Source organism: Myodes glareolus, chromosome 10 (genome assembly GCF_982192425.1).
Source record: "Myodes glareolus chromosome 10, mMyoGla1.1, whole genome shotgun sequence".
Classification (NCBI taxonomy): Eukaryota; Metazoa; Chordata; class Mammalia; order Rodentia; family Cricetidae; genus Myodes; species Myodes glareolus.
Genome location: NC_142035.1, coordinates 35,804,839 through 35,823,936, shown reverse-complemented (window position 1 = coordinate 35,823,936; position 19,098 = coordinate 35,804,839). Strand labels below are relative to the sequence as shown.

The 19,098-nt window shown below is 41.9% G+C and overlaps 1 protein-coding gene across 6 annotated transcripts in view; it reads right to left on the bottom strand.

Moving 5' to 3' along the window:
* Kif16b (kinesin family member 16B) overlaps positions 1-19,098 on the bottom strand; it is a 270,207-nt gene that overhangs the window by 109,578 nt on the left and 141,531 nt on the right. For all 6 annotated transcript variants that reach the window (XM_048455467.3, XM_048455465.3, XM_048455466.3 and 3 more), the window contains exons 16-17: positions 6,387-6,469; positions 4,267-4,355 (exon numbers count right to left, since the gene is read on the bottom strand). In XM_048455467.3, coding sequence (XP_048311424.3) covers positions 4,267-4,355; positions 6,387-6,469 — 172 coding nt within the window. The remainder of the gene's footprint in view (positions 1-4,266; positions 4,356-6,386; positions 6,470-19,098) is intronic.

The following is a 19,098-nucleotide window of genomic DNA, read 5'->3' as shown; positions in this document are numbered from 1 at the left end:
CTCTGTTTTTTTGTCACCCAACACATTAGGGCACGGCTACCCAATGGGGGTGTGGCACTAGAAAGCAATCCCTTCCTAGATACATCATGCCACATCAGTCCTTTCCACCAGATCCTAGAGAAGACTGCAGACACAGCTGCCTTCTACTCGGAACTGCATGCTGTCTTACACTCATTTTACATGCATTCACATGACAAGCCCGTGTTCCCAAAATCTCTGCAGAGAGCTGCAAGCCGAGTACTTAGCAGGCTGTCAGCACACAGCAGATCCTCTCAATACCCACTGCTCAGAGGGAGCATCACAGCCTGAGGGTCCATCTGAGAAATGAGCATGCTCTGAGTCCAAGCTGTGGATTACGTGGAATTAAACAACTCTTTAAGGAGGGCCCAGGTACTAAACATATTTCTTTCAATGTTCTTCTACCTTAAATTATGCTGAGAGTATTTATACCTGCAACATAAAAAAGGTGGCAAAAACAGCATGGCTATAGCTTTAATTATGCTTCCATTTTGCCCACTTGCTAGATAGAGCCAACAATTTCATAATGAGGTGTCTGCCTTCCCATAAGTCAGAGTAGGCAATTTTTCTTCAATTATATTTTAATTCATGGGTAATCACTCTTTGCAGCAGGTAGCAAGTGCAGCAGACTGGGAACCAGAGAGAAGGAAGGTATGATGAAGTACTAAATAATTTTATTTGAATTTGTACCAAAAAGTGTTACATGAATGTGTCTGTTTTCAAAAGGCAGGTGAAGGTGCTGTGTCATGCTCATATCGGAAGCATCCAGAAGCTACCAGCTGCAATTCAGCCGACAACATCTTGCTTCTCAGTTGGGTTTCTCGATAGCCTTTGCTACTTTCCTATTTTAACATAAGGCATTCTTCTCCGTCTACCACCTTTTGTCAAGGATCATAACATGACCTTGAGGTTATTTAAGTAACTGCATCATCTCTGGGATTGTAACACTTTGCACACTATGTCTTATCTCAATAATTATAATGTTCATGCCTAGAGAAATTCATAAACAAAAAAATACCCTAGAGCACTCAGATGTCTTACTAAATAAGACATATTCAATCTGAAACTATTTGCTAAGTTATTAATAACCAGGAGATACGTATGACATTGTGAAATAAAGTAAGTAAAGATCCTTGAGACACAAAGTTTCCAACTTAACAAGAAAGACGCTTACAGAAAAAGAATTCTTATCACCTGTCGACTTGCAATCATCTTCCTTGCCTGGTCCATTGCAGGAGAGGATACAACATCTGCCCCACACGTTCACACCTGAAGCCTGGAAATCTCTCTTTACCCCCTACTTCCTTGCTTTCATTTTTCTATCTCTATGGCTAAAGCCCAGACCTATCCCACCATTATCTTCCATATGGTCTAAACACACAGTTTCCTTCACAATATCCCAATTCTACACTACAATTTCCACAGTAAGTGCCTTTGACATTACGGTCCCAGCCAGCAGATTCTCATGTTTGTCAACATTCTCAGAAGACACCCTCGCTGCGGTGTCCCACAAGGGCCCACACGGCTATCACGGATGGCCCCTCACCTCCCAGGAATGTATGAGTTTTGTTGACGTTGATCTATAACACCTTGCACTATCCTTCTTTCTATAGTCCACTCATTCTGGTCCGCCTTCCAATTTCTGCTTCTGCAGCATTTTGGTTCCCTTCTCTTTTCCCAGGATGTGTTCATCCCCCCTCCCCCATGTTTTATCAGTGTCATTTTCACTCCATTTGAGTCTTAGATCTCCCACTCTGAAGTCCTCCCTGAGCACTCCTGCCGAACACAGCCCCCAAAGCAACACACGCCATTTCTCCTTTACTCCTCTGATCTTCCAAGTCACCCACAGGCTGATTATCTCCTCCAGATGGCATGGGCATCGACTACTGCCAATACCAAAGGCCCCTGTCCTAGGGTCTGATTGATAGCAAGTTCTCAGAAGAGGTTTGCTGAAGGGTGGATTGTCTCCACAAAGAATGATAAAATAGTGATGACAGACATGCAGCAATATGCACTGAACAGGGACATTTTATTTTGATGATAGCTGGGAATAGCATGCAGAATGGGTTCACCTGCATGGTGCATTCCTTGCAAAGCACACAGCAGGAAAAACAAGTACCAAACCCTGGAACAAGCAAAGAAACAGCTCCTATGGCACAGTTTTTTCATATGTATCCAAGTCAGAGCCACAAACTGAAGGCCCACAACTTGCAGAGGGATGTAGTGAGATGTGCGAAGATATAGCGAGATGGATGCACCAGGCTGCACAGAGATGGATGTGCCAGGCTGCGCAGAGGTGTGCTGTGATGGACAGGTGGTAGGGATGCTGATTGACCATAAGGAATCAATGAAGTGACACTTTACTTGTAGACATGGTGAGTCAGAAGAGTTCTGAGGATGTAAACTGGTACACTTTAATGACATTTTATCAATACTGGGGAAAAGCTGAATTTCAAATCAATTAAAATATAATATCACTTTCAAGAGGACTACATATTCTACATTTTGTGGAGAAAAGAGAATTCAATATCATACATATAGATATGAGAGATAGAGAGAGAGAGAGAGAGAGAGAGAGAGAGAGAGAGAGAGACCTGAGCAGAGATTAGAGTTTTTTATTTTGTTTTTTTTGTTGTTGTTGTTTTCAAAGATAGCAAACTAAGTTTCCAAATGGAAGCAAACTAAAGGGCTCCACTGCACAGTGGATGGGGAAGGGGTAACTGGGTCTTAGACTGGGAGACAAATCCCAGCAAAACCATTTGACTAGAAAAACAGTACTTAACAGATGGGATTACCCTACTGATATCAATGCCGAGGACCAGCATATTATTAAGTGATGGAATCCTACAAATGATTTCTTTTTCTAGTCCCCATACAAAGCAGCAGAGAAAACCACTGCCATTTTCTAAGAGCCCAAAGCTCTCATGGCTTCAGAAAGACTGCCTATTCAGTGGCTCTGAGAGGGTTCTTGTGTTTTAGGGTTTCACTAATATTTGGTTTATTTCAAGACAATTATTTAATGAGCATAACTTTCCTCAGTAATCACACAACATAAAGTTTGAAGGCGGCATAGTGAAGGTGAAACTGGACACTATAAAACAAACTTTGAGTTGCCAGAAATCTGCAGACCCCGTATCTCACAAACTGGCTCTTTTTTCTCTTTGGCTTAAGTAACACGGGATCTGGGCTTTAGCCTGCTGGTCTCCAACAGGAACAAAGTAGAGATGTGATTGAAGGTGCTTCCCAGGACAATGAAGCAACAATTTCTCATAGACATCTACTTTCCACCACGGACAGTACTAACTGGATCAAGGAGCAGTCCCAGGCCTTCGCTATGAAACTAGGTCCCCAACTGGAAAAGGATTAGGACTGAGGAAATGAGAGCAAGGCTTGGGAGGCAGACAGACCTGGATCCCACCACAGCTCTAATTCATAAACACATGCACACGAGAGCCGAGGCCATCGTGACTCAGAACTGAGAGGACAGAGGTCACTCAGCACTGTGCCTGCCCCAAAGTAAAAGGACTGCTCCAGAAAACATCCTGTGAGTTCATTTCACTCACTCAGCTCATTAGTTTACGAGAGATTCTCTTGGTAGGAAGCATGAAGATAGTGGGACCTTAAAACTGGGGAGAACCCAAAAGCCTTCTCATCTGGCTCCGTTTCCAGACGTTTTCATTATCACTGTCATCTTACTGATGAAGTCACCAAGGACTTGAGCACTTAGGCTAAGAGCTCAAGGTCACCCAGCTGCTAAACTATTTAAAACACTCTCGTTTGTGTCTTCATCCATCCCCTGATGTCTGAAAGTAGTGAAGATAATTTTCTGGGCTATGGAATGCCCGAGGATCAAGGATGCCCCAGTTCCCTGTTATTACAGATAATTTATAAAAACAAGATAAAAGCATTTAAGCCAAAGGGATCATGCACTGGGCAATCAAAGTGCCAACTTAAAATATTAGACAGTTATGAAAATGATAATGAAGCTTGTAACCATCTTTGCTAATGCTTATTATGTTGTTAAGCAAAAACTCAGAGAACATAATCCCATTTGCACTGTGATTAGAACTAAGTACAATTATGTATATACAGTACTGGCTGGAAAGAAACTTGGAAAATGGCTGTGGTGATGTGCTGAGGAGGTGCCCTTGCCCAAGCTTTATTACCGTCAAGTGACTATAATGTAGTTGGCACCATAAATACCATCAGAGTACAAATCATGGAGAAGAGGCATTGCTGTTCACTCACCCAGGGTTATACAACATGACTGCAGACAGGTTCTCACAGGACTTGGAGAGGTCGGTCATTGACAAGCTGAAGGAGGACAGAAGGCCACTCTAAGAGCAGACACAGGACAGAGTGGTTACCTTAGTGGGTATGAGACAGCCAGTGTTCAGCATCCATTGCCTTTCACTAGTGACGGGCAATGAGATGCATGCACTCATGTGAATGCTAATATCTTGCAGATGAGGGCTAGCTAGGCCCTTATACACCAGAAATCACCTTTTAAAAAGAAAATGTATTTATTTATTTTACAGCCTGGCCTGTTTCCCCTCCCTCCTGTCCTGCCTTACTCCCACACACCCGCCCCCCAATTCACTCCTCCTTCATTTCTGTTCGGGAAAGAGAATGTCTTCCATGCCTATCTATAAAACATGACATATCGAGATGCAGTGAGAAAAGCACCTCCCATGTATCAAGGCTGGGTCCCAGAAGTCAGTAAAAGAGTCAGAGACAGCCCCTGTTCCCACTGTTAGGAGTCGCACAAGAAGACCAAACTACACAATTGTCACATATATGCTGAGTGCCTAGGTCAGTCCTGTACAGGCTCCCTGGTTATTAGTTCAATCTCTGTGAGCCCCTATGAGCCTGGGTTAGTTGATTCTGTGGGGTTTTTGTTTGTTTGTTGTTTTTTGTTTTGTTTGTTTGTTTTGTGGTATCCTTGACCCCTTGACTCATACAATTTTTTCTCCCCCAATTCTGCAAAATTTCCTGAACTCCACCTAATGTTTGGTTGTGGGTCTTCATCTGTTTCCATCAGTTGCTAGAAGAAGACTCTCTGATGACAATTGGGCTAAGCACCAATCTGGTCACAGGAGATGGTCAGTTCAGGCTCCATATTGTTATTGCTAGGAGTCTCAGCTGGGGTCATCCTTGTAGACTACTGGGCGATTCCTTTGTGCCAGGTTTTAACCTGACCCCCAAATGTATCCCTTTATTCTCTAGGCATTCCACAGCTCAGAAAGCCTTCTAGCTACACTGCATTGATGTTTGGGTAGACGCTAGAAATTGTATCTCTGCTGCCCTCAACATTCACATTTACTGAGTGACAGAGATAAAGGTATAGGTGTGGGGAGACCAAAAGGTAAGAATTGGTCTATCTGCTTCCCAGGAAAGCTACTGGCAGACATGTTTCCGCCATATCTCTCTGGAATCATGTGTAAAAGGTACTGTCTAGAGTGGCCCTGGGTTGGAATGGGCAAGAATATTGACTGGCTGGATCATCAATCAGCTGTGGATTAGGCTAAAAGGAATAATTTTGCTCTCATTTTCCACCAAAGGATCTGGCAGCCTTGGACAGCCCTTATATTGAAAGGAGAGGCATGAGATGTTATAGCACTTGTTGGTTAGAACAAAGGCCTTGGGCTTGCGGGTCAGGACTGAGGTCCTGGTTGCCTGCCTCCTGCCCTCACAGTCTGTTATGGACAGTCTGTTTTAGTCTAATTTTCCATTCAGTTATGTGTAAATTGGGGTGGTAACAGCTAGTGTACGGATAACATGGTGGTCTCTGCATAATTTGAGCACAGTTCGCAGCTCATGAAAATGCAAGCTGTAGTTTTTACTGTCTTCAGCAGTCTTGGGAGAGGCCATAGTGCAGACTTCTTTCCTTCCCATTCAATGGTCCTCTCTGTGGGCTGCAGCCTTCCTCCACCATTGCGTATTATAAGACCCGCAAATGGTCCCATCCAACCAAGCCCATCTCTCTCAATGGTCCTAAACTCACCCCCATTCCATCTCCTGCCCAAGTGAAAAACAACCATTTACTATGGTGGACTTGCAATAAGAGTGATTCAGTGCTATGTTTCTTAGACAGATTATGGTAAATGCAAGTCACTCCTTAATATCACACAAAGCATGGCTCTTCTGGGTATGCATAGACTAGCAAGAAGGGACTAAAAGGAACAGCTTTTTCTTGTGAGTTCTGGACTCTAGTTGCTGCTCTTCTACTCTATCATCTGTCAGGGAACAACTGCCTGGAACCAACCTGGTTACAGAGCTTCCTTTCCAGCGGTTTTAGTCCCAGAAAGTAAAGTGGTAGGACCTAGGAGAGGCCCCCACCCCACTTAGGGTCAGCTCCATGCCCTCACCTTTCTCTTCTCCCTGAGCTTGGCAGCTTCCTTTGGATGGTTAAAGCGGAACATGTTGGTTCTTCCCAAGAGTATCACAGCACCTGGAATACACAAGAAAGACAGCAATGAACAGACAACAATATGACGTCAGTAGCAGGCAGTGAGGTCAGCTGGCAACAGCAGAGCACAGAATTATCCTTCCTGTGCATTAGAAAATAATAATAATAATTTAATAATAATAATAACAATAATAAGAAGCTTCAGTCTCAAAGGCCCACCAATGGAAGCGAATTTTAAACCTGCATGTACTTTTGATTTTACAGCTGGGTGTAAAATGTATTCAAAATAACTTAGGCAGAAGTGATGAATCTAAGCATTATAACCTATTATGAGATTTTAAACTTGATATGCAGATAATTAGACTTATGATTATTTGGAGGGAAAAGCCCTCCAGGTATCTAAAGAGATGTATCATCAAGCAAAACATGTGATTTCAAATGTAGGAAATGTTTATTAATGCTTACAAAAGGAGATACTCAAACACAAGCAGTTTCAAAAGAAACACAGTGGAACTTGCAGAGAACAAGCTCCTATTGCTCACACTTGCCTGTACCTGATGTGGAAGAAACTGCATATATAAATATATGCATGTCTATTCTCAAGGAAGTATGCTGCTTGTTCTCACAAACCCTGTTAAAATTTAGATGTCTACATTAGATATGCTGGACCAGAATCCTCATTCAGTACCAAGTGCCCAGTAAACAAGAGAAGTCAAGGCCAATGACTAAGAATGACCAAGAAAGAGGGATTCTCACTCAGTACCAAGTGCCCAGTAAACAAGAGAAGTCAAGGCCAATGACTAAGAATGACCAAGAAAGAGGGATCCTCACTCAGTACCAAGTGCCCAGTAAACAAGAGAAGTCAAGGCCAATTACTAAGAATGACCAAGAAAGAGGGATCAGCAACAATAAGCAAATAGTTTCTGAAGTCAGACTTGTCCAGATCCAGTGCATCGGCCATGGAAGGCAGTAAGCTCCCTGGCCTTACAGGCATTTGAGAGAAGCTATGCCATACACACACTCACTAACCTGTGGTCTCTTCTACGCGGAGTATTTTTGCCACTTTATGATAGTTTTAGTTCTGTGACAGGCAATACTTATGTTCTCAAGTCAGTCATCAAGAGAAATGACTGTGACAGTCTAGCATCAAAGTACCAAGTGGAGACTAGAGGAGATAAAGACCAATACTGGTCTCACTGGATAGTCAGAAGACAGCAAGAAGTAGAGCATGGGGTAGCACAGGGAAAGCTTGGGTCACAGATGGGAGACTACCTAGCTATGTTCAGAACATAAAAATTCAAGTCCAATCCACACAAAAGATTTTTTTTAAACAACAGCAAAAACAGGCACACACTGTGTGGACCTGGGGAGCTGAGAAAAAGATTGACCAGCATTCACCATCGGGTGGACACTGATAAAAGCCAACCCATAAATTTGGTATTTCCCAGAGAAAAATTCAAAATAAAAATACTAATTGTTAATAGTTAAAAACTTTATAGAATTCACACAAAATCTGCAAAAGGAGTGGCGCTATTGGGAGGTATGGCTTGGCTGGAGTAGGTGCAGCCTTGTTAGAGAAGTGTGTCACTGTGGAGATGGGCTTTGAGGTCTCATATATGCTCAAGCTATACTCAATGTCTCAGACCACTTCCTGCTGCCTGATTATCAACATGTAGCAGCTCCGTCTGCAGCACCATATCTGCCTGTATGCTGCATTGTTTCTTGCTATGACAAGAATGGATTAAACCTCTGCACTGTAAGCAAGCCACCACAATTATTTTTTTTTAATATGAGTTTCCATGGTCATGGTGTCTTTTCACAACAATAGAAACCCTAACTAAGACAGTATCTTTCTACCATCCCTTGAAACCTCAGAAGATAGTTTGTTGAGAGGACAGTATCACCAGATCCTTAATGCCCCTTGGTGCAAGTCCTGGAGCTGCTGATGGCTGATGTACCCTCTAGCTGAGCACAGACAACTACCTCTTGCTTGGGTGTGGTCTTTGCCTAGAGCCAGAAGACAATCACAGTCTAATGGAGGAGGGTCATCTGTCTATGTGTTACTTTCATTGGTTAATTAATAAAGAAAACTGCCTGGCCTGATAGGTCAGAACATAGGTAGGCGGGGAAGACAGAACAGAATTGTGGGAGAAAGAAAGCAGAATGAGGCAGACGCCATGATTCCCCTTACTGAGACAGACGCTGGTTAAGATCCTTCCCAGTAAGCCACTGGTGCTACACAGATTATTAGAAATGGGTTAATCAAGATGTGAGAGTTAGACAACAAGAGGCTGAAACTAATGGGCCAAGCAGTGTTTAAAATGAATACAGTTTCCGTGTAATTATTTTGGGTAAAGCTAGCTGGGAGCTGGGCCGCAGCCCACTACTCCCACCACTACAACAGTCATATACTCTGGAGCTTTAGAAAGCACTTCCTCACCCAGCCTCTGCTACTACCTAGTCAGTATGTTGTCTTAGATGAATCAGAGGAGTTTCAAATCCATACAGTTAACACAAGGCATAGGGAGAAACTGAAGGACTGGGTTCAGTGGAAGTCATTGTTTCACAGGAAATGGAGCCAACATGAAGAGAAGAATTTTGGGAGATTCACGAAACAATCTTTGTCTCACTAACAATTGGTTTATTGTCCTCATATACATTCACACTCGTGTCTCTGTCACTCTGGAAAGGCAACTTCACTATAACTTAGAACGGTGTTTTCCACTTTTCCACTGTGAAGACGCAGAGCTGTGTCTCTTGCAGAAAGTCGTAATCTAAGCAGTCATGTCTAGGACGTAGGCACTTTTAATACTCTTCAGCTATATTAGAGATTAATAAGGCGATCAAATTCCAGGTGTTAATTACACCTAACCCAACTCTTTTTTCCTTCTATTAATCAAATGCCTAGCTAAGCAAGTTGAAAATTGCTAAAATATGTTAATGGAAAAATAGAAGAGTAACTCAGAGACATTATTTCAACTCACATTAAGTCACTGAAAATAATCCAGCCATCTATGTTACTTGTTTGAAATATACAACTAAAGCCCTTTAGCCCTTTAAGAAGTTATGAAAGAAAGCAAAACTATCCACAACAATTCATTTCCATTTTGATGTATGTCAAGTAAGTGACTGGCATTTACAATGCCCTCCATTAACAGTTGTCTCCTCTTCCTTCTACTGTTCATTTTCACCCAAGAAACACTGAATCAAAAAATATGCATCAAGCTTATGTTATACTGCTTTGAATTTGTGTAGCCAGAAATACTTAATGAGCATTGACATGCTAGTCATCATGATAAACACTGGGGATACAGAGATGGAGAGGGCTAACATATGCCTTGCCCTTACAGAGCATAAACAGTTAACGGGATAGGGGTAAATGAGTGAGAAGTTTCCAACAAAGGAAAAACACCAGGCTGCAGGAAGGAACAAGGAGGGGAAGGAAGGAGTACTTGAGGGGAGGGCTGCTTAGGACAGGTTCTGATGGTCTGGGACCATAGTTCATGGGTAAAAGACTTGGTTAGCAGGCACATGCCCTGGGTTTGATCCTCAGTTTCAAAATTTTAATCAGTTAATAAAAAGAGTTGAAAATGAGCTTGGAGAAGCAAGTAAAAGGTTCTATAGCTGATGCTAGGTCTGGAACCCCGGACAAAGGGCCAACCGGTGTGTCTACTTAACCTATCAAAGCAGACCTGGCTAATAGATTCTCTTAGCATTGCTCATTCCTTACCTGTTACTAGGTATGACTGGCATATCCTGCCCCCTACCCTGAACTCCCCAGGCCAGAGGCTGGACTGCCTTTTTCTCAGCAACCTTTCCCTAGATAATTCAGTCACTTTAGCTATAATGGCCTTTTTTTACCCTTTACTCTTGGGCCTCTCGGTTTCCTGGTCTCCTTGGTCTCCCCTCTCCCCTTCCAATTCTTCTCACATGGCCCGGCTCAGGATCAAGTTCACTCTGGACTCTCCCAGATGCCTTGGCCTCTAGCTATAGTCTCCCTCATATCTACAATAAACCTTCTCCTCCACCATACCTAGGAAGAGACATGGCTTTCCTTTTTTATTTCTTTTGTCATTCAGAAGAAAAAGAGAGAAGATGGCTAGAGACGGGCACACAGGCATGTGGATGTGGCAGAGGAAAAAAAGGGCTATCACTGTACAAGGCTTGAGAGGAGAGGGAAAGGTCACAAGGAGAGAGCGGAAAAGCCACCTGTCTTATGTAACCTATCACAGCAATACCCCAGACCATGGTACCAACTCCTGTCCTAGTTAGGGTTTCTCTTGTTGTGAAGAGACAACATGATTGTGGCAATTCTCATAAAGAAAAAATTTCATTAGAGCTGGCTTTCAGTTCCGAGGTTTAGTTCATTCATGGTGGGAAGCATGCTGGCATGCAGGTAGACATAGTGCTGAGAAGGAGCCAGGAGTTCTTCATCTGGATCCCCGGGCAGTAGGAAGAGAGAGTTCTACTGCACCTGGCTTGAGCATCTGAAACCTCAAAGCCAGTGACACACCTCCTTCAACAAGACCACACCTATTTTAACAAGGCCATACCTTCTAATAGAGCCACTGACTGTGGGAACTTTCATGCATCTATTCTATTCTATCTATCTATCTATCTATCTATCTATCTATCTATCTATTTATCTAGAGTTTTCTATACTAAATGAAGTCACTGATGCGGAAATGCCACTTAAGTAAAAAAGAAGAAAAAGGGAGGGGAGGGGAAGGGGAGGGGAGGGGAAGGGGAGGGGAGGGGGAGGGGAGGGGAGGGGAGGGGAGGGGAGGGGAGAGGGAGGGGAGGGGAGGGGAGAGGAGGGGAGGGAAGGGAAGGGAAGGGAAGAGACCTGGAGGAAAGCTGGCTTTTAACAGCCACATAGAGGAGGTGACCTTGGAGAGGAAGCAAACAGAACTAAGGGGTAGACACCAGTGGAGAGTGCTGCCAGGGATGGTAAATGGAAACCAGAGATTACCAGTGCTGTGTAGGTGAGGGTCAAAGCAAGAAAGGAGGAGCTGGGGAGAAAAGGGAGCTGTAAAGTACACAAATATAATTTGTATGACAGTAGCTTTACAGACCTCTGTGGTCAGAAAGCCAGGCTGCAGAAGAGACAGCAAGATGAACATGAAACCCGGCGGCAGAAGGACTGGGACCTCCCATGCCCCACTAGGGCTATATGTGCCAAAACTGAGCTAGGAGTAGGCATGGATAGATCTCCCCAAGAAGGTGAATAATCCAAGAAGGGTCTTGATAGGCGGTGGGGTTTTTGAGTCTCAGATCTGTTTTGGTTTTCTAGATGCATGCTCCCCTACCCATTAAAGGTAACTTTCTCTTTCATAAAGTCTATTTTTATCGTTGTCCACATATCCCTTGGTTCAGTTCTTTGTTCCCAGACACAGGAACCTCAGCTGGTGCCCTTTGGACTCAGAACATACCTATGACATGTTAATAAACAGAGGGTGAAATGGATTTAGTGGCACAGTTAGCTGTCATTTATAAAACAGGAAATTCATGAATATAATACTTAGCGATAAGCTGGCTAAAGGAAAAGGGTGACTTGGTGGGTGGACAGACAGACAAATGAGACTGGTTAGTGACATAATATCCACATGCAAGCATGGGGACCTTGGCATCAAGGTAAAAATCTAAATTGGCTGGTATACCTGCAACCCAGCACAGGGCGAGCATGAGGAGGAAGGTGGACCAGGGACAAATCACTAATATCGAAGTTCACTGAGAGATGCTCGTTCAAAAGAGAAGGTTCGGAAGCTACTGAGGAAGGCATCTGACAATAACCTCTAGCCTACACACCCATACCCCACCCCAGCACTCACACACCCTGATACAGGGTCTATGGATGAGACCAAGGAGGAGCTATGACTGAATCTCTTTGGAATTCAGTGTTCTCATCTGCTCAGCAACTGGAAAATTCCTAAGGTTCCTTCTCGACCTTAAGTTCTTTTTAACTGTCAATGACTCCTTGCTTGAGGTTAATGTGATTAATCGCAGCAGATGGACTTTCTGTGATACACTTAATTTGTAATTTTGAGAGCATGTCTAAACCTTGCTGAAATATACGATGGCTTCACTGAGATTACTTCAGAGCTTGTTAAATATCCAAGACAGACAAATTCCAGACGGTCTTAAAAGGGAATGGAGGAGGAAATGACATTGTAAAATGGGAGACAAAGCCTTTTGTTTAAAAAATATAAAAAGATTCCTTTATTTAAATCTCTGTGAATGAGAGATACAAATGATGATTTCATATGAGATGTTCTTTTTTCAGTATGTCAAAAAGGCTGAAAAAACAAGAATATATATATTTCTAGTGATTTCTAGGGGAAGTAGGGACAATACTTAAGACTATAAGTAATTACCCCCTCCTTAGATTTTAATGAGATTTTCTAATTCTGCTACTGCACGAATAAATTAACTTACTTTGCTATTAAATGTTGTCATGTGAATATTTTAGAGGTGACTGTATAAAGGATGCTGTTCTGAGTTATAGCTGACACAAACACAGGAGACAACTGTGTTCCCCCAAAGTGCCTGGTCCAAGACAACAGGAGCTTAAAGGCTTGAGACAATAGAAACAGGATTCTGCTTCAGAGCTCCTCATTTTAAATTTTAATTATTTCATCACCCTTCATGTACCCAGCACACACACAGAGGCTGCATTCCTAAAGGACACTTGGTGGGAGAGAGGTTTCATTTGAGTTATGACGGGTGGAGGATCCAGACTCAGAGAATATCACATGCTGCCTTGAAAGGTGACTGAACAAGAATCTTGGGTAAAGAAGTACAAGGATATTCTCATTTTCTTGACAGATTTCGGGAGAAACTGCTTATAAGAACCGTCTCTGTAAATTGAAATAGCTTAAAAACCTTATATTAAAATGAATTGCAATGTTAGCATCATTTTGAAGTCATGATAGAATCTGATCCTCAATAACATGAACCACTACATTAGAACAGATTAAGTTGTACATTCTAGGGCTTTCCAAACTTTTAATAATGAGTATTACTTAAGGCATAGGAGTTATAGTAATTCTGTTTCAAAATGGTTTTGGGAAGCTAGATGTGAAAGATTAAGAGTTATAGGGAATAAATGACTTTGTGCAGATTCTAAACAGATTCAGAAAAGACATGAAGATGCCATTGACAGGCTTGGGCATGAGTGCCAGGTACTGGGTATCAGTATGATACTGGAGCAGATGTCACTATCAACGCATGTCATCTGATCACTGCTTTTTGTGGTGGGGACAGATGTATATGACACCTTATCAAAGATCCACCAGGGCCCCAAAACCTCCCTTATCAGCGCTCACATTTCAGACAATGAGTTATAACTTCCTGCATTAGATAAATCACTTTACCCCTCATTTATTCTCAGTAAAATGAAAATTTGTAGGCTTAGATTCTAGGCCTCTAGAGAAGAAAGGAAATTGATTTTCAATCTTTGCTATTGATGTACCCAGTCAAATAACCATCAAGGGTGATTTGATGATCTGTGTGTGAACTGAGTGCAGAGCTTTTAAATCTTCAGGATGCACCAGTTCACCCCTCCCCATAAAATCTTAGATGAGTGCCTAAGTGAGTCAGGCTAATGTTTTTCTTCTTAAAACTTCATGGGGAAAACAGATTACTTCCTACAGGGGACAAGTCCATCCTTTCCAAGGAAAATGTGGATATGACGTGAAATAATTCATGAGCAATATCAAATCATACATGTTGCGAGAATGGCTGCTGGGTTATCTTGGGTTCACCAAGGCTTGTCTGGCTGTGGTGCTACTTTCCACAACTCCTGCAGAATGTCGGTGTAAGCCTTGCCATGGATGAGGGGTCCTCTGTAGCTGCTGAAGGAGCCTCAGAAGGACTAACATGTCTTAAAGGCAGCAGGGCAAGTTGCTTGTTAAAAAAAAAAAAAAATTCTGCTTAGCTTGCAGACTTAATTCAAGGTGCCTCACCAGGGAAAGTTATAAGATTTGTCAAATAGGAGTCAACCACATTGCCATCTTAGCTGATTTCAGTACAAAATAAACATTAAAAATAGTTGTTTACAACCCAAGCTAGTCATTAACATCACAGTGCTTTGCAGTTTAACAGGTCCCTTACAGAGCACTGGCCCTCTTTTAAAGACTGCTGGCGAGAGTGAGGAGGCTACCATGACTAAGGGCAACCAAACGAAAAAGGACGACTTTCTGCATCTTGGCTCGGACTAGGAGGATGCTCAGAAATGCTCATTGCTATGAAACACCTATGAGGAGAAGTCTTCTGCTTTCATCTCGACAAGAAGGTCCCTGGTACCAAGTAGAGGCAGCGGGAGGTCTCCAAGTTACCCAGGATGGTATGGCAGGCTCCTACGGCTGTATGCTCCTTCTTTTTGTACTTTAAGTCCTTTGCCCTGGACATGGGTATAGTTAAGCAGGGTAGAAGAAAGAGGGGAAGCAGGAAAATTCCAATTTCCAGTTGGAGGAGAGAAATGGGAAGATCCAAAGGAAAACTACTGGGTTCACAGTAGGAACTCCAACTTTCACTACCACAAGTGCACACATAGCCCTAAGCCTCAGTAGTATATTCAGTCTGACAGATGGGTTAAGGGGCAGAAAACTGCTCAGACTATCCACATAGTCAGAACTGCTATGTGGACAACACAGAGGCTTTGACACTGAACCGGCATTAGTGCTGCAACCACAGTCTGTATAGGTGAGGCTGGTTCTACTTAGGGCAGGGAATCCAGCGAGGGAGCATGCTCACCAAAGGAGGATATCACAGTATCCCATCAAAGAATTTCAATGAAACTGACTCTCCTTTAACAAAATGTTCAAAACTTTCTGGATTCAAACCATTATCATTACTTCCTTAACAAAGGAAGTATCAGGTAGATGTCAATGAATTGATAAAACAATGCAAGCCATGACTGAGCCCTTTGAGCTAGGAATAATAAACATATTTAAACAAGTATTTCAACTTTAAAACAAAAAGAAAATTAAAAATGCAATAAGAGATAAAACATAAAAAGAAGAATCAAATGTTGTGACCCAGAAGCACAACAATCAGATAAACAAAAGCTCCGGGGGATGAGCCCTATAGCAGGAAGTGGCCATGGAAGAAAACTCAACTAGATAGCAAATTGGAGCATCAAAGGAACAGGAGACAACAACTAAAATATCTAATGTTTATATGATTAGAGATCCAGAATGAAAGAGAAGGGGAAATGTTTTTAAACAAATCATGGTGGCAAACTTCCCAACTCTAAAGACAGACAGACACCCACAGATTCAGAGGCTCAGTAAATTCCAAACTGGTAAACATAAAGACACCCATGGCAACACCCACTGTAAAGCCACCTTAGGCAATGTGAAGCGTAAGCTGCTGAAGGGATCAGAGACTAAAACAGGTATGAAGGATGAAAAAGAAAAGAAAGGAGTAGAGATAGTCAAATAGTTATTTTTCTGCTCATGTCAAGGGTGTCAAGAATCTGACTTCAGTGTGACTAGCTTTAGTCAGCTGCTCTCATGCAGAAGCATGTATCAGAATTACTTCTAGACAGAAAAACCCACTGGGGTTTTTAGATCTAGATCTTTTGCAGCATAGGGCTTAGGAATCTGTGCATCTAATAAGCTCCAAGGTAGTGCTGATGTCACTGACCTGGGACAACTTGGAGAACCATTCTCTTTTTAAAAATAGTTCAGGTTTTGAAATTCAAAAAGAAAAATCTCAATTTTCAGGTCTCTAACTTGAGCGAGGCATCTGGCGGGTGCTCAGGTCAGTACAGTGGAGCCCACAGGGAACAAGCTCTGCTCTCCCAACTCTCTGAAGCATATACATTCTCGGCCTTAGTTGGTTCAACTAAGTGGTTCAAGCCTCAAAGATCTATTTTCTTTTCCATTTCCACTAAAATTCCTTTTTAATTTGTCACTGAGAAACTCACAGCAGCCTTCCAGCAGATGAAAATTTTATCAAAGGCTCCTCAGCTCCACACTGCAGACAATCACCTGTTCCCCCTTTCAGGGTACTTGAGTAAAAGCAAATCTGTTTTGGCACTCAAGCGCATCACATTCAAATGCACCTAAGTGTGAATTTCCAAGATGCAGTTTCTGTAGCACTTCTAAAATCAGAGGTGAATGTTCAATGAATCTGACAGGCCAGCAAGAAGACCAAAGGTATCCACAGATATAAATGCAAAAATTATTGACATTTAACAGTGACCAGCTTTAAAAATACATATTACATCAAAAACTAATTCAAATAAGAAAGACTAGTTCCTAGAAATTCCGAGAAAAGGCTGAAGTATTTGCTGAATTATTACACACTTGATTATTGTGCCATTTCTTATTAAATATATGGTGGTTAGGTTTGAGAGAACTTAAGAGCTTAGACTCCTAAGAAGAGCTGTGATCTTTGAATATAAATAAGACATTATGGTCAAGAATCGCCTTCTTTTTTCTACGGATTCATTTTATGGAGCTATAATGGAATCACAAGAGGTAGGGGACCTGAGCTTTGGGCACACGCTAAGAGATGGGTATATTTAGACCTGAAGATGAAGGAAAGGGTGTCTGATGTCAGATATTAGACAATTAAGAAGGAATATTCCATTCCACTCATGCTTATAATTCCAGCAAATACTCTTCACTTTACTGACTATGCCAATAGATGAAAACCTTTCCTTTCTTTATTTTGTGTGTGGGGTGGGGGTGGCTATGCTATTTGAAAGAAGGCAGTTCACTGACACAAGTTAAAAATGAAGAACAGAAAAACAAACACATTTGCCCCTAATGGTGACAACTTTCTAAATTTAGACAAATCTATTTTTTGGCATTCACAGTGTGTTAAGTGGTTTAGATAAGGAAGATGTAATTACTACTTGTGCTTTTTTTTTTTAACGGCACAGCCTAGTACATTTCCAAATGAAAGTAATTTACCAATGAAGAAGCAGCTGACTATCGAATATCAGCAATAAGGTGGAAGCTGGTGACGAAAGGGGAGGGTGCTGTGAGTGACATGAGGTGAACCTGAGATGCAGTCAGCTAGGGGTGATGTGGGATGATAGTCATTTGGGCTCCTATCATATATTCCTGCTGTTCGGGAAGCAGGGAACTGTTACAAAACTGTTCCTTCTGTATGTCTTTCATGAAACCAATCAGTAGCTTACCTAACAGGTCAATGCTGAGGATCAAGAAATAATGGGCCAGAAAGGATGATAGGTCAGTAACCACTATGGTAAGCCAGAGACTGAAAGTTAGTTAGGACAACAGGTATGGGATACCAAAGTGGCCTGGACTTCACGATCCTCAGGGCTATAAATAGAATCTGTACCTGGATTTAACAACAGATACAAGTCAAGGTTTCAGAGGGTAAAAGTATGAATAATAATGAGAGATAGTGAATGGTCTGCTATCATTTTTTTCAGTGTTCTGTACTAATTCAGCAGCTGTCCAGCTACCCCAAGATCCATCTCCAAGAGGCTTGGTGGCCAAACGTTAATTCAAAACATCTGACTTTGCAAAAATCACCTAAGCAGGAGTGTGCAAAAGTGCTCTACAGAACTGACTTTACAAAGCTGCTTCATGGGCAAAAGCCAAGAAAGGTTTTAAGTATAAAAATACTGTTCTACTTAATCATGCTCCATTTATTGTGTTTTAAATAAAGTCCATTTTTTTATATTTTAATATAGGTTTTAAAAACCTAAACGCTTATTGAAGTCTATGATCCTTCTCTACAAATGCTAAAGTTGCCTCCTTCCTCTCTGGCAGGGAAGATGATCTGGAGGAGGATGGGTCAGTCCCATTTACTCCTTTTATTTTCATTACATATAGTCACAAACCTCCAGTTTATCACATCACTCTGCATTTTAAAAACATGTTTCAGTTTTAATTTTAAAAATCAACAAACACTAAGCAAGCCAAAGTAGATAATTTTATTTCTTAATTTACCATGGACAGGATATATGTTAATGAAAGAAAGTCTAGGTTAAAAAAAGACAAAAAAAGTTGTCATCTTGTTACTCTCACACAATGCCTTGATTTGATGCCGTCTAGCATTCCCCATCCTGCGGCTTGTTAGTGGCATTTATACTCCGTGCAATGCTCTCACACCTCCAGACATGGTGGAAGCAGTTTAGCAGCTCAGCATAACGCTGGAGGAACTCAAGCACTCTGGATCTGAACATCACCACGGAACCACGACAATAAAAGAATTAAGAGCATCCCACAGGGAAAGACAAGTGTTGCCATTGGCCTTCAATGTCAATTAGTTCTATGACTCTCTTAATCAAAGTCACATCTGAGATAGACTAATAGATCAGAAGTTTGCTTCCTAACCTGAATCACTTCATAGCACTAAGTGCCTAATTAAAGAAAACGGAGAAAGCACACATTGGAGACATAACAGCACACCTGAAAGCTCTAGAAAAAAAAAGAAGCATACTCACCCAGAAGGAGTAGAAGACTGGAAATAATCAAACTGAGGGCTGAAATCAACAAAATAGAAACACAGAAAACAATCCAAAGAATCAATGAAACAAAAAGCTGGTTCTTGGAGAAAATCAACAAGATTGACAAACCCCTATCCAAACTAATCATACGGCAGAGAGAGAACATGCAAATTAATAAGATTAAAAATGAAAAGGGGGACATAACCACAGACACAGAGGAAATTCAGAGAATCAT